This window comes from Cololabis saira, chromosome 2 (assembly GCF_033807715.1).
Source record: "Cololabis saira isolate AMF1-May2022 chromosome 2, fColSai1.1, whole genome shotgun sequence".
In the NCBI taxonomy this organism is placed as follows: Eukaryota; Metazoa; Chordata; class Actinopteri; order Beloniformes; family Belonidae; genus Cololabis; species Cololabis saira.
This window is the reverse complement of record NC_084588.1, coordinates 48,845,592-48,862,404: the sequence shown is the minus strand read 5'-3', so window position 1 is coordinate 48,862,404 and position 16,813 is coordinate 48,845,592. Positions and strand designations below refer to the sequence as shown.

The following is a 16,813-nucleotide window of genomic DNA, read 5'->3' as shown; positions in this document are numbered from 1 at the left end:
ATTTATTTTATTCCTTTTTCTTTTTATTAGGATTTCACAAAGGTCCATACATTCACAGAAATATCATAATTTCTCTCATCTCACCCTCCGTCCCACAATTGTTGCATAACCTAATTAGGACTGGGACTTTATCGTGTTAATTACAATTAATTAATGACTACGGAAGAGTATTAGGGCCAGGCAAGAGAAAAAAAATTTGAGAGTGGAAGATTTTTTTTTTATTGTGCACTTCAAGAAAAAAGACGAAATGTCGAGAAAAAAGTCGAAATTTTGTGAATAAAGTCGAAATTTCGCCTTTTTTCTCAACATTTCGACTTTTTTCGCGAAGTGCATAATGAAAAAAAATCTTCCTCCTCTAAAATATAATTTTTATTTTTCTCCTGCCTGGCCCTAATACTCTTCCGTAAATGACAGAAAAATAACGCAACAAAAAAAAATAACGCATTTAATCGCAATTTACTTTTATAGTTATCGTCACATGACCAGGATTTTCGTTGCTTCTCGGTTTTCCAATGATATAGTCATAATTTTCGTAGACAAAAGCCACTTCAGTGACAGCTCCTCATCAATAACTGCATCAGGTGGAGGTTTCCTGTCCTCGTGCTCAGAACTGCCCCCCCCATACGCGTCATCCTCTCCACCTTGAGCTCTTACCTTTACATTCCTCTGTGCACTTATGAAATTTCATTATGCAGTTTCCTTTTATTCAGTCTTGGTCTGATAACATGATGCTACCGGCGTCGGCTCGTGTCACATTTCACTGATTCTTTAATTCACTGGGACTTGAGAGCAGTGTGGAGCCGTGATATATTTTTTCACCTCTTAATATTCATCATTCTGCATCTCAGGACGGCAGCGCAGTCAAAGATGTTCAGGTAAAGTTTTAAAGCATTGATGACACCCGTGTTTGTCCCATTCATCCTGCAGCAGGACGGGAAACTGGTGTGAGACCTACAGGACTGTCTCAGAAAATTAGAATATTGTGATTTTCTGTAATGCAATTACAAAAACAAAAATGTCATACATTCTGGATTCATTACAAATCAACTGAAATATTGCAAGCCTTTTATTATTTTAATATTGCTGATCATGGCTTACAGCTTAAGAAAACTCAAATATCCTATCTCAAAAAATTTGAATATTCTGGGAATCTTAATCTTAAACTGTAAGCCATAATCAGCAATATTAAAATAATAAAAGGCTTGCAATATTTCAGTTGATTTGTAATGAATCCAGAATGTACGACATTTTTGTTTTTTTAATTGCATTACAGAAAATAAAGAACTGAGACAGTCCTGTATGTGAAAAAGAGGCTTCAAAACAGCTCTTTAGAAAATCATGACTCGTATTCACCGTCTTTCACACGGACTGCACGACCAATCTACGGAGCTTTAGGTCACGTGACCCAGCGGTCTCTGAAAACTGGTTTTGAAGCCCGTTTTCCTTCATGTGGGTTGCAGCCGTGTTCCTTCAGAGGCAGTGGGAACACGCCCACCAAATGTCAATCAAAGTTAGCTTTGCTCCAGCTTCCTCTGCAGAGCCCGCTGAAATATCTGCACGGGGGTTTAACATGTCGACTCGCTGGCAAAATCAAAAACGTTATTCAACGCTGTAAGGGTTCGTTGGCGTGGTAGCATGTCCACAGACCCCTCAGAGTTATCATGGATGTTAGATCAAACTATTGAGACCAAAATGTTTTTCTGATCAAGGCTGTAAATATGTTTATTTCTGCTTTAAAGTTGTACATTTTAACGTGGTAGTCAGGGGAGATCGACTCGCTTTGGGAGCCGGCTAGTGGTCAGTCGAGGAACTGCAACACATCTTTTCGTTTGTTCATTTTCGTTTATTTCGAACATGTATAAAAAACAAGAAAAAAGACGAGAAAACAAATCCAGGTACATTCCACCACATAAAGAAAAAAAACAACATCTAAACACATATTTCAAGTTACATGTTTGAAAAGGAGTGGGAGGAAGTATAAACTTATTTAATCCCACCCCCCTTTTCCACAACTAAACATAAACTATATGTCTGTATTTATTTTTTATACTATACACTAATTTGTATAAATATAAATAATTGTTACAAAAATAACCTGTTTAATACTAGATGTAAGCTCTATCATAAATATAATATGACTCTGATATAAATATAATATAACTATGATATAAATATAATATGTATATCTAAGTATATAAACATACAAAGACAACATGACAAAATAGCAGAACACACACAGCTGGTGATCTTTAAAGACAGTCTTCACTTTTATACCTCAAATAAACCATTTCTTAGTTCCACATGAGCGTCTGTCCGGAAGTTCGATGGTTGGCGTTTGGCTGGCGATTAATCATAATTAGCATTAACTTTGACAGCCCTACTTTATTATTCAAATTCAATGACAAATATTGTTAACTTTGTTTTGAAAAGATCTTTTTTCAATATTCCTCCCTAAATAGAATTTTTATATATATAAATAATACTCCCACAGTGTGCTCACACCACGATGGCCCTAGGCACTACAAAGCTTATTTTTAATCTTAAAACCCAGTGTTCAGCAGTCCTGATTGTTGCTCTTCTCTCCCGTTTCTGCAGCAACCCACGCTGTCCGACATGACTATGTATGAGATGAACTTCTCCCTGCTGGTGGAGGACACGCTGAAGAACATCGTCCTGCCGGAGTACCGGCAGATCATCGTGGAGGTGAGCAGGTCCTGCAGGAGCAGCAGAATAATGCATGCTTCACTTTGTTTAGCTGGTATTTAAAACACAGATGCATCTGAAAGGTTCCTGGGTCACATTTAAGTATCAGTGCTCTTAGCAGTAAAGATACTGTAGTTTGGCTGTATGAGTCAAATAAAATAAGAAATTCAACCTGAAATAAATAATTAAATATTAAATAAAAAGCTTCAACCTGAAATAAATAATTAAAAAATAAATAAAAAGCTTCAACCTGAAATAAATAATTAATTATTAAATAAAAAGCTTCAACCTGAAATAAATAATTAAATATTAAATAATAAACTTCAATTACTCATCAAAAGAAAGTAACTTCCACCATCTCAATCCCCCCCCCAAAAACTGAAAGCAGGTCTGAAATCAGAACTAAAACACGCACGTCTGCAATTTCTGGATGCAAAGTCATCAATGGATAAAGTTTATAGCTTATAAACGACCACTAACTGTTCATTTTAGCACTCAACAGAGATTAATGCAGCGGCCGTTAACAAGGCAGTCAATAAATGTTCATCAGGGCTGCTGGAAAAACACATTTCTCCAGTCCAGACAGAGATGCAGACAGAGATTTCTATCTACTGAGTGGCAGCTCAGGTGTTTGTGCCACAAAGTTTATTTCAACAACATCCCCACCTTCAAGATAAGCGCGGGGTTTCCTTGTGTTTTGCCTTTTTCTTTCTCTTGCTCCTGATTCGTGATGTCTTTTGGACGACATGTCGACATCTCCTCACCTTCTGCAGCTCTGCAAGTGCCTGCCTGCAGGCGCAGCCCTCTGATTGGTCAGATGTTGAGTGCTGCCAATCATTGCACGATCAGATTACAGGTCTCTTCTATCTCCATTTTTTTTATTAAGTTTATTTTTGTCAGGGACAGTGTGCGTCATGTTTTGATACCTTAAAAAGGTCTATGACCGAAACGTTGGCCCAATAAATAAGTGAACAGTTTATGAAGGAGCACTAGAGTTTTCTTGTTAAGTTTGTCAGGGACAATGTACAAAATGACATTAGTCTCAGAGATGAGAAAAGATGCTTTGTACCGGATTTAGCTTACTAGCTACTTTCCATCCGTAGTCCCTGGGCAGGTTTATGGATAATAAAAGGTAAGAGCGTCAAATACAAAACAAATCAATAATATAAACACATGTACACACACACATCCACTCACACATCACACATCACTCACACACTCATGTACAAAACATATTACATAACAGAGGGAAATAAGAAAATACGTAAGAAGATACAGGTAACATATTTTGTCAAAATTGTAAAACAGTTTAGATATAAAATTAATGTTGACAAGTCTGATTCCTTAAAATCCACTTTTTGGCTACAGAAGAAAAAACATTGAAGTCTGTGCAAAGTTTCAGGTAGGTTGAGAGATTGTTCCATGATTTGACTTTGGCTTTAAAGGAGAAAGCAGATGCTTCGGGATATTAATATATTATATTAATATTACAATCTCCACTTGAGACAGACCTTGAGGTTCTGACCGTGTGTTCAGATCAGAGTTTAACAACGTTTTTCAATGGCGGAGGAGCAGTATTATGAATTATTTTGTACACTAAACGGACATCTGAGTACAACATTAAATTATCGAAGCTGAGCATTTTATATTTGTTAAGTAAAGCACAATGATGATACTGACGTGTTTTTCTATCTACCTTCTATCCTCCGCAGTAACAGGCCGGCAGAGATCAGTCTTACCTGAATGCATGAAGTAACGGGAGCATTATTTGATAGGAAGTTACTGGACTATCAGATTATGCTACCCTTGAAATATTGATTTAAAATTGATAACATGGGATGTTGAGTATTTGATCCTTCAAAATACACGACCCATGACATGAATGCATTAGACTTTGTGAACATTATACGATAAAGAGAAAAAAAAACAATTCTATCGCTTTATTTGATATTTATGGAAGAGTATTAGGGCCATGCAATATTTTTTTTTTACTGTGTACAAAAAAGTCGAAATGTCAATAAAAAAGTCGAACTGTCGAGATTAATATTGAAATACAATTTCAAGACTAAAGTTAAAATTTCGAGAAAAAAGTTGAAATGTTGAGGGAAAAAGTCGAAATTTGGTGAATAAAGTCGAAATCTTTTGATTTTTTTTCTCAACATCTCAACTTTTTTCTCAACATTTCGACTTTTCTCTCGAAGTGCATAATAAAACAAAAATCTTCCTCCTCTAAACTATTATTTATATTTTTCTCCTGCCTGGCCCTAATACTCTTCCCTAGATATTAATTCAGTCATTGGCCTTTATTTAACCAGGCAGGTCATTAAGAACATTCTTATTTACAATGATGGCCTGGCGAGCAACAAGGACCACTTGGGGTGAAAGGAAGTGGTTTAGGGAGTAAAACACAGTAAAATTGTAGCTCTACAAAGGTAGAAAACCATTAGGTAGCATTTTTTTGATAGGGTAGCAAAAATCGATAGACAGACGCCATCGGTTTATGCGGCGGTAGCATTTTTGTACGAAGCAGCAGAACTGGACAGAACAGCGGCCCTGGCTCTTAGTGTGTGTGGTTTCTCTCTCGCAGCTGCTGATGGTGGTTTCCATCGTCCTGGAGAGAAACCCGGAGCTGGAGTTCAGTGACAAGGTGGACCTGGACCGTCTGGTGAAGGAAGCTTTCAACGACTTCCAGAGAGACCGCAGCCGCTTCGAGGGAGACGAGAAACAGGTACGTGCCCCGCCCAGCCATAAATAAGTCAGCCATAAACTGAACAAATGCAGGATTTCTCACGGGAAATCTCCAGGAGCTTCAACAGATTCGAATCACTGTTTGTGGCCGTGGATAGGACTCTCAGACAGAGTTTACATTTCGGTGCTGATCTCCACAATTTGAATTTTGCGTATTTCACTTATCACGGGTTCTTTTTGGAACGTTACCCCTGCGAAGAACGAGGGATTACTGTAATGACAATATCTCCATGTTGCGAAACGCGCCTTGCTCTCTTGGCTCGCCATGACAGTAATGTTTTTCAATTCAATTCAATTTTATTTATATAGCGTCTAATACAGCCTTTCTCAACCTTTTTTCAGTAATGACACCGTTCAAAAGTGAATAAAATCTCACGACACCCCAGAGTAAAATATAATTAAAAACCACCCTGCATCGCTCTGACTGTGAATGCATAAGTCCCATTTATTTTGTATCAATAACTTGAACACGATAACTGCACCAGAGTAGAAGTCATCGTTCACTGTTGTGCTTGGTTGTCACGCTGATGGACAGAAACTATGGTGATTTTTAAAAGAAAGACTGCCTAAAGAGACTTTTCCAGCCGGAGTCATTATAAAGGCAAATGAAAAGGACTGGATGGATGAAGGGATGATGAAGAGTGGTTGAGACAGGTCTATGTAAGGTGACCAGGTGGTTTTTTCCACACATCACCATCGCTGTTGATCTGTGATTCTATGCTGCCCGTCTCACAGACGATGTAAAAAAAGAAGTGAAAAATATGAACGCGGTGCTGGCTGTTATTCCGGGAGGTCTGACGAAAAAACTCCAACCGCTGGACGTCGTGTGAACCACCCGTTCAAAGTGAAGCCTGATTTATGGTTCTGCGTTAAATCGGCGTAGGGTACGCGGCGACGTGCACGTACGGTGCGCTAAATCAGCCTTAAGGCTGCGAGCGGTGTGGGAGCGATAGATGACTGAGGGGGAACAGTTTCACCAAGAGTGGAAGGCAGCGCCGGGCAAGTTATGCCACAGTTTGCAGATAGATTGTTGATGCTAACGTGGGCTAACGTGTCTGCTGGGACTCTTTTGCGAGCTTTCGCAAAAGCCGGCATTTCGAGGCGCTGCACGGCACGGAAAGTGACTCTGACAGCGAGGAAATTCGGACTGGCACAGCTGATTTAGCGCAGCTCTTTAATGCAGAAACAGAGGATGAGACTTCGATGGGGTTGATTAATGTAAAAACTGAAATAAAGTACAATCAAACAAATTTTCGCTCCTGCTTTATTTTTAAATACGCACACTTGTGTGCTTGTGTGTGTGTTCTGCGGTGCGCGTGTGTGTCGTAAGTGTGTGTAGACGGCGACTTTTCGGTCGGTGCGCCGTGTGTGTTTTAAATACAGAAATGACACACAAAACCGAGGGTAGGTAGGGTAGGGTAGGCACACGGCGCCTGTATGGTCGCGAAAATACGGTATCTATATATGAAATGTCAGAATAGGTAATTTTTTGACAACACCCCTGAAGCAGTCAGACGACACCCCAGGGTGCCGCGACACCCCGGTTGAGAAAGGCTGGTCTAATACAACAAAGTTGTCTCTCCAGAGTTTGCTTTCCAGAGACCCATACCCAGAACATGACCCCCGAGCAGTTATTACATAAACAATGGCAGGTAAAAACTCCCCTAGTGGGAGAAAAACCTTAAGCCAAACAGTGGCAAGAAAAACTCCCCTTTAGGAGGGAAGAAACCTTGAGCAGGACCAGGATCATAAGGGGGGACCCTCCTGCCGAAGGCCAGACCGGGGGTCGGGGACGTCAACAGCACAGCAGGCAGGTGGAAGCAGCAACGGGATGACCGGGGGTGGGGACCGCAGGCCAGCACGCAGCTCCCGAAGCTCCGGCCCAATCAGCAAGCCCCAGGTTGGGGTGCAGGGTCGGGGAAAGGTTGAGAAGGGGCAGGGCCAGGGAGAGGAGTCTTGACGGACAAATCTCTCCCCCGCCTCACCGGGCCGTTACCCTGCCCCTCTCACTCCCACGCTGCAGGATCCGGTGTTGTGCATTCAGAGATGCTCTTCGCTACCGGCAGAGGATGCTGCAACATGGACAAAGGTTTTTGAATGCACACACTACGTTTCCTCCGGTCTCCGCATGTGGGGAAAAAAAGCTTCGCTGTAGCCAGAAATAACGGAGTAACGCACCGTTTGGTAACGGAAATTGAGTTACTGAGTTAATTTAAAAAGTAATGCGTTAGTGTCAGTAACGTGTTAGTCCCAACACTGCCTTCCAGAAAGCTGCTTCATCCCCCGTCTCTCCCGCTGTCTTTTTCCCAGGACGACATGGCAGTTTTCTACAACACGTCGCCGCTGGGGAAGAGAGGAACGTCCAGCTACCTCACCAAGGCCGTGATGATCCAGCTGCTGCAGGGAGACATGAAGCCCTGCAAGGACGACCCCTGCTCCGTCAGCTAGACGCTGGAGCACCTCCGGCCTGTAGGAGCATCTCCTGCAACCCCATAAACCTCGTCTGCAACGTCAAAATACTGGATTCTTTTTGTAGTTTTTTGGGGGATTTTTTGTTAGAAACCGGTTCTCAAAGTTACTTTTTTTTGTGTGTTATCAGATAGTTCAGATATACTTTGAAAGGACTCTTAGATGTAACAGTTCAAGTAAACATATCACTGACGGTAGTCGGCACTTGTTGCACAGCATCATGGGAAAAGCCTTGAACACGTGACTCCCCCCTCAAAGCACTTCATTATTAACTTATTAAATGTACGTTTCACAGGTAGTGAATGCTGTTGTCCTGAACAGACTGTTGGAGACCGAGAGGCACTGAAACTAAATAAGTGAAAGAATTAGGCAGTTATACATTTTAGGATGTGATTCTACTTGAAGTGAATACGTTGGAGGAGCGTCGTGTTCCCGTACGTCCTGCATGCAGCGTGTTCTGGGTGGAACTAGGCTCCGTTTTATTTAACCGTTGTCTGAATGTAAAGGACGATGACGTCACTTCTGAGCTGCATGATAAAGTCTGGAACCGTCAGACTGTTCTGTTCCGGCTCGCTTCACTTCCAGGCTCCTTGAGTATCACTGTGATTAATCCAGAGCGTTTTTCAGCATGTTTGTGTGACCCCCACCCCCTTCACCCTGGTTGTTCACAAGACGTATTTTTATCTGAGAGAATAAAGTGCTGGTGAAAACTGCAGAGGTCCTCATGTCTTTTCCTCTCAGCTCTTTACAGTCGGTTTGTGTATAAACTCTTCATCAGCTGTTATAATAATCTAAAGGATCACGTGACCCAGGTCTGATCAAACGTCCAGCAGGATGATCGTTCACATCTCTCTCACCCGGTATCCTCACGACTGCTCGTTGATGAGAGGAAGTCCTGCTCGTCTTCTTCCATAACCCTCCTCTTCCTCGAGAGGACAGCCAGAGATTCTGCAGGAGGTTGTTTGTCGTTTCCTGGGAGCATCAGCTAGTGGGTCGAGTCGTGTTTGTGGAAGGATTCCTGCCGTCCAACACAGATGTTCCTCCAAAATTAACCCGCTTTTTTTTTTATAAATCTTTTTATCTGTATTTTTTTGGCAAAAAATAAAATGGTACAAAACAAAAATCAACCCTATCCAATATGCCAAATTAACCCACTTTTAGAGGTAGATTCATACTCACGAGGTGTGTATATATATATATATATATATATATATATATATATATAGCACGTACTTGCTACAAATATATATATATATATATATATATATATATATATATATATATATATATATATATATATATATATATATATATATATATATATATATATTTGTAGCAAGCTCGTGCTACCCTGGGTCAACCGACAGGAAAGAGGACACGGGGTTTCCTGGAGAAATTCTTGATCTTTGTTTGCACCCAGACACAGACGTGTACCAGCACACTCGGCAGCTCTGTGTCAACCCTTTGAGCCCTTTGCTGCCCTTTGCCGCTCTTCAAATAGCCAGGCAGGGTGGAGAGGTTGATTGGGCACAGGTGTGCCCAATCAGCTGGACCAGGCGCCACCTGTGTGCTCCCCCGCAGACCAATCCTCCACCCTGCCACAATATTCAATTCAATTTTATTTATATAACATCTATTACAACAGAAGTTATATATATATATATATATATATATATATATATATATATATATATATATATATATTTATGTGTGTGTATATGTATGTGTATATATTTTTTAGAATTCTTGAAAATATTTCCAAAAGATGGATAATTTTTATTTATTATTTTTAAGAAACGCCTGAAGAGGCCAGGCAGTGATATTTTTGATCTAATCTTTCTGCTGCATGAAGACTAAAAATGATCCAACAGACTGCAAACGCTCAATAAATTCAACTGATTCAGTCAAAGATGCTTCTGAAGTATTTGGTTTTCATCATGAGCAAACAAATCCATTTCCAGAAAGAAAGAAAGGCAAGATTTTGTTTTAAATAACCCACTTTTTTCACTTTATAACTAAAGTATTTGATTAATAAGTGGAGCATCCGTCATTAAAACAAACAAAAAAAAAATGCTCTTTTTTCTCAGTTCTTAATCAAAACACAGCGTTTCAGCTCAGGGAACTTTTGTGTGTTTTATTTTCTGGACATACAAGGTCCAGCATGATTCTGTTACCCAGAATCCCTCTGGAGTGTCCAGCTGTCTGGAGCTGCAACATCAGTGTTTGGATGGAAACACGAGCAGGTGAGGCATCAGCAACTAATACTGGTACAAAAACACTGAAATCCAGATTAGATGGATAATCCAGAGTCAGCAGAGCAGGTTTGTCTGATGTGTCGAGGTGTTAAATGTGTTTTTCTTCAGTCGTCACATTTCCCTCCTCCCTCCCATCATTCACCACCAGGTCTTCCTGCAGCCGTGCCGTTTCTCTGCTGGTGTTTTTGTCTTCCTGCAGATAAGCCTCAGGGAGAGTAATTACAGCTGACGAGCTCGTGTGGCGTTCTCCGGCTGACTGAGGCGATCCAGGAAAAAGCAGCGTCGCCACATTTCCCTGGATATCACACCCCCTACAATGCAGCAGGGCGTCCAGCGGATCCTGGTGTTATCTGGGAAAAAGGACCTGCAGACAGACAGACGGACGTTCATGATGCTGCTTCACAGGTCATTGTCCTCCACACATCAGACATGAATTACTTTCTAAAGAAATTATTTGGTTTCTTCAGCGTCCAGCGATCAACACAACATCAGGCAGGATAGGGTTGCCAACCGTCCCTTGAAAAACGGAATCGTCCCGTATTTATAAACTAAAGTCCTGTATTGAGCTGAAAAGGGTTAGGTGGTCCTCGCTTTCTCATTTTCTCGTTTGAGTTTTGGCAGCAAAAAAAGCATAAAACCAGAATCCAGGAGCGACATCTCCCCTCCTACAGGCCTCGCTGTGAATGCTAAAGGCAGCGCCTGCAGCCACAGCCCCGAGCTCTTCCTGAGCTCCCTGCAATCACGGGGGTGACCTTCATCTCTACTAGATATAATGTTAGGCCTCTGTATAACTCACATATATTCATAAATAATCACACGGCACAAGCAGCTGTCGGTGGTTCATCTGAGGAAACAATAAAGTCTTCAGCCTCCCATCAAAGCCTCCTCTGGCAAAACCTGCTGACCACCACTATGAAGCCCTTTAAGGCAAGGCAAGTTTATTTGTACAGCACAATTCAACACAAGGTAATTCAAAGTGCTTTACATCAACATTAAAAGCAGCAAGAAACAATTAAAGGTATAGGGCCTGATTTACTAAGATCCTAAATAAAGAGTACTAAATTGCGTGTGCACTGAAAAAGTTTGCACGTGCTGTTGTTGTGTGTTTTGCGGGTGATCAACTAAGATTGCGTGCGCAATTGATAACAGGTGCAAACCGCAGTATTTAAATAAGGTGTTGCGTGTCTTACGGTTTGCGCCATGGAGAGTCTGGATGGAAAGCAGGATAGTCACAAGCGCAAAATGAAATTTGACGAGTTGGAGTTAGAGATATTAGTGGAAGAGGCAAATAAACACATTCATGAACTACAGCAAATAAATTTAAACATTACCAAAAGAAACGCAATATGGGAGAAAATCTGCAATAGAATAAATGCAGTTGGTAAGACAAAAAGAACGGCAGATGAGGTTAAAAGAAGGTGGCAAGATATAAGGCGAAGAACTAAAGAAAAAGTGGCCTTTAATAAAACTTCGGCAAAGACGCTCTCTCTGCGTATTCTTTGATTTTGGCGATGTCGCCTCTGTTGTGCCGTATTCAGCACCCCTGCCGTGAAAAGCACCCCCTCGTCGACATATATTACCCACAGATCTGGGATCAGAATGTCAAAAAGGACTAAATGCTCATGTTTAATTTACTACAAATGACAACGTACACACAATGACAAAAATGATATTCTCATTCCGTGTCACGTTCTGTTTAGCGTCCAGTTTTGTGTTAATGATTCATGTTTAAATGCGCTCATGGATTCCACAATAGTCATACTTTCCCACAATCACAGTCACAGATAACAAAAATCGGGTAAATGGTTATTGATGTCATTAATTAATAGCCTGCTTACTGTGTTGTCTTCCATAATATTTGTAAATATATATATAATATAAACTCCTAAATATGTGTTTGTGTGAGTGTGTATGAGGGGGTGCTTTTCACGGCAGGGGTGCTGAATACGGCACAACACCACAATAACAGCAGCCATCGGTGCGTAATGCTGGGATGCTTAGAGGAGGTGCCACTTTCAAATCTTGCTAGCTCTTTAAAATCAGGGACTATACCTTTAAAGAGTAAATAACAAATAAAATGAAATACAATGATAAGAGGTAAAATAATAGAAAGCACAAGTTGTTAAAAAGTAAGGGCAGCAGAGTCCAGAAGGTAAATCTCATTCTTATCAAGAATTACGTTTCTTTACGGTCAAAACGTACAAAGACCGGGTCAAATACAGTATTACAAAAGTAATCTGTAACAATTCATACAGTGAATTAAATCAATTTGACAATTCTATACCACAATGTTTCCAGGTCTTAATTCACACAACTGACGAGAATTACGTTTCTATACGGTCAAAACGTACAAAGACCGTATTGATTGATTGATTGATTGAAATCTTTATTTCGAGCATATTAAATAAAAAAGAAAAACAATTACACGAAACATCAGAATAGAATACAAATAAACAGTCATTAAACAAATCAAAGGGAAATAAACCTTCATGCCCGAAAAGGAGTAGGAGGAAGTAAAAAACGTATGAGGTCCTACCGCTTGTTTCTTTTTCAGTTTTGCTTGAATACAAAGTATATTACTTTTGTAATACTGTATTTGACCCGGTCTTGGTACGTTTTGACTGTATAGAAATGTAATTCTCGTCAGTTGTGTGAAATAAGACCTGGAAACAGGCCTTGTTTGTTCCACCGGTGAGGAGAACAATGACTGAACACCTTGCTTGGTTCTTGTTCTTGGGACACACAAAAGAATCTGAATACGTGCTCATTGTTGCAGAGAGACGTGACGTTTTAATCAGAACCGAGACGTGCCTCGTTACTGCTCTATACAGACAAATGCTGTGTGAGTTATTTCCAGCTCGTCGTAACCTCGGGGAAGCGTTTCGCTGTTCGGAGGCTCTGGTTTCGCTACGAGCGCTCCGGTGGTTTGGGATCCATAACAAACACGCTCTGGAGGCCTGTTTGGCGCTGATCCATCGCTTAATTAAACGGCAACAACCTCTGCGCTATTAAGCTTGCCAACCAGTTTCCCTTTTTTTTAAAGGTTGAAGATAATAAGGAATGAAGTATTAAAGAAAACGTATCAATTAGACTGAATACAACTCAGATGACAAATTTAGGTTTTTCTTTATGACTCACGGATTAATTTTTCAATCAATCAATCATTTATTTTAACTCACGAACATGATCACATGGTATGGAGCACAAGAACACAAACATTTGTACATTTGTAACAAGTGGCATGCTGTACATGTTCAACTAAAATACTCAATTTGGCAAAGAAAAAAATAAATAAATCATTTAAACAGAGGAAGGACATTCTTCAAAAAGGCACCTAATTTATAAATAACATTTAAAGGAGCTGTATGTAAGAGCAATAATAAAACGAATCATAAAATGACCCCGATATGTCAACAGACATTTAAAAATCATGTTCATTTCAAATACTTATGTCACTGACAACAGCACTCAAGCCAGGATATTCCAGTTTAAAAAGAGGAGTTGCAGCCCTCAAATGATGTTTATGTTGTCATTTTTTGTTTTGGCCTGAAGCTCCACCCTCCACCTATCTCCCAATCACCAAGTCAGTATTGTTTCTGAAGCTCCACCCTCCACCTATCTCCCAAGGTAGTCAGTATTGTTTCTGAAGCTCCACCCTCCACCTATCTCCCAATCACCAAGTCAGTATTGTTTCTGAAGCTCCACCCTCCACCTATCTCCCAATCACCAAGTCAGTATTGTTTCTGAAGCTCCACCCTCCACCTATCTCCCAATCACCAAGTCAGTATTGTTTCTGAAGCTCCACCCTCCACCTATCTCCCAATCACCAAGTCAGTATTGTTTCTGAAGCTCCACCCTCCACCTATCTCCCAATCACCAAGTCAGTATTGTTTCGGCATCCGGGTTGCCAGCTCGGCTCTAATTATGGCAGCCATGGCAGCCTACGTTCCTGCTGCATTCTGCAGCCTACCTGGCAACCTCTGGTCGAGGGGAGGAGGGGGAGGGTACACGCCGCTCAACAATATTTTGAAAGTTACTGCAGTACCAGTTTTGGACATTTCTTACAGACGGCTCCTTTAACTTATTAGATTGAAGTAACAAAATCAATTTAAACGTAGATGGTCAGTTTGTATAATACTTTGGTAAGTATTTTTGTCAGAGATTCATTATATTTACATTACATTTTCAGAGTTGTGTATTCAAACTGAGGTTTCTTTTAAGTTTAAACATCTTTCAGTGTTTTTAGTGTGTCTTGGAGAGGAGATCCGTCTCCAGAGACGTCCCTTATGGCGAGCCGTGACCATGACCCCCCACGAAAGTTCCTGGAGGTTAACGGCCCTCTCAACTCAAACAATCAGCAGCACAGTTGGTTAGAGAGTGAAAGTAACACAAGCGCCCACCGATCAGTTTTGCATAAGTGGACAAACTTAAACTTAAAACCCATGTTGTGGGTTTTTTTCTAACCAAGTTTCTGATGCCTAAATATCAGTATCTTCTTTTTAACACCTAAACAAATGTTTTTTCATCGTTAAACCAGCATGGACCTGGTTAGTTTACTGACTTTGATCTAACCGAACCTGACAAGTGGCAGGAAACGCTGGCTCATACGATAGTTAGGGTCAGGTTAGGGGTTGGATGGGGGTCAGGTTAGGGCATACCTGTCAAGTTTTGGATTTAAAAATAAGGGACATTTTCCGCCACCTGCTGTCCCACCAGCCCAACCAAGGTCCAGTATTACATTTTAAGACAGATTTAAGAGAAATGTAAAATAAGCACCTGTCAATCACTTACTAAATACAATTATGAGCTCAGAATCTGATAGTTCTACCTTTGTTGACACTGAAATGCTGTGGATTTCCTATGTCTGTAATTCCTATAATAGTGCCTAAATGAAAACACAAAGGGAAATTAAAGCACATTTATTTATTTGAAATATTGTCTTCAAGTGAAACATTTACATCTTCTTTTAATTTTTAATTTTCACTCATGTGTCTCTCTGGTATTAATGACTGATGACACAGACGCATGTTTCTGAGCTCTATCCTGCTCCTCTTTAGGAAAGTAAATTCAGTTTCCCATTTTTACAGATACAGGACTGTCTCAGAAAATTAGAATATTGTGATAAAGTTCTTTATTTTCTGTAATGCAATTAAAAAAACAAAAATGTCATACATTCTGGATTCATTACAAATCAACTGAAATATTGCAAGCCTTTTATTATTTTAATATTGCCGATTATGGCAGTTTAAGATTAAGATTCCCAGAATATTCAAATTTTTTGAGATAGGATATTTGAGTTTTCTTAAGCATTACAGAAAATCACAATATTCAAATTTTCTGAGACATCCATCCATCTTTGATTTGTTGTTCTGAGTTTGTTCCCGTTGTCACCACTAACCTCACGAGAACCAGGATACAGCAGGGGGCAGTTTCTCGTGAGGCTAGTGACAATTCAGTTTGGAGAGGCACAATAATGCTTTTTAAAAATTATTATATTATAAAATGGGAAATTATTAATACGGGAGGACGGCGGGGAAGAGGGGTAAAAGACGGTAGTTTCCCGGCCAAAACGGGAGACTTGACAGGTAAGGGTTAGGGTTAGGGTTAGGGGTCAGGCAGTACTCGAGTTGTAAAAAAGAATCAGGGGGGATGGTGGATTTTATCATATGGGGACAGATAATTTGTGCTGATTACAAATAATGTAATATATTACAAATAATAGCAGTGACCAAAACACCTGCAGAAATACTGCAGGAATGACATAGCAGCAGTTAAATGCAGTCTTCTGTAAGCTTTAAATATCCACTGGACTTACATCAAATACATCAAAACAAAACCATAAAAAACACTTTTCTGAACTTATCAATATGACTCTGTCCTTCACAGGATAAGTAACATGGATCACTGCAAAAACTCACAATCTTAACAAGAATATTTGTCTTATTTCAGGTTAAAATGTCTCATTTTAGTAAAAAAATCTCATTACACTTAAAACAAGACTCATCACTGGAAAAAACAACAATTTTCACCTGTTTCAAGTAGATTTTCACTTAAAATAAGTAGAAAAATCTGCCAGTGGAACAAGATTTTTTTGCTTGTAATGAGAAGATAAATCTTGTCCCACTGGCAGATTTTTCTACTTATTTCAAGTGAAAATTTACTTGAAACAGGTGAAAATTGTCAAATAAGTTATTTTTCTGGTGTTATTTTTCTGGTGATGACTCTAAATGTTGAAATAGCAGTAAAACCACATTCATTGATGAAATGACATAAGGGATGGAAAGGAGGGATGGCAGTTTTACAGGGGGGATGATTTGGACCGTTTTTATTTCAGGGGGGATGCCATCCCCCTCATCCCCCCTCAACTCCAGTACTGGTTACAGGGTAGGGGAAAGAACCCCGGTCTGCTGGTTGGCGGTGACGTGTTGAACTCATCACCGCCTCCAGCATCACATTCATCACATAATAAACCTCTACTTTTGTGAGTCACTTGCAATTATTTCTTCGTCCTCTCAGGGCAGGAATGGAGAGATGACAGGGATTATTTTGTAATTACTAGATTAGAAATCTCTTGACGATTACGCTGCATCACTGTTTCTCTAAGGTAAACTCAATCAGATGAGTATGAAAAACTAAAT

The 16,813-nt window shown here is 40.1% G+C and overlaps 1 protein-coding gene across 3 annotated transcripts in view; it reads left to right on the top strand.

The window, feature by feature from the left end:
• The window catches only part of phkb (phosphorylase kinase, beta), a 179,551-nt gene extending 170,918 nt beyond the window's left edge, over positions 1-8,633 (top strand). For all 3 annotated transcript variants that reach the window (XM_061746752.1, XM_061746759.1, XM_061746767.1), the window contains exons 29-31: positions 2,596-2,703; positions 5,291-5,431; positions 7,762-8,633. In XM_061746752.1, coding sequence (XP_061602736.1) covers positions 2,596-2,703; positions 5,291-5,431; positions 7,762-7,899 — 387 coding nt within the window. In that variant the 3' untranslated portion in view covers positions 7,900-8,633. The remainder of the gene's footprint in view (positions 1-2,595; positions 2,704-5,290; positions 5,432-7,761) is intronic.
• Positions 8,634-16,813: the final 8,180 nt, after the last annotated feature.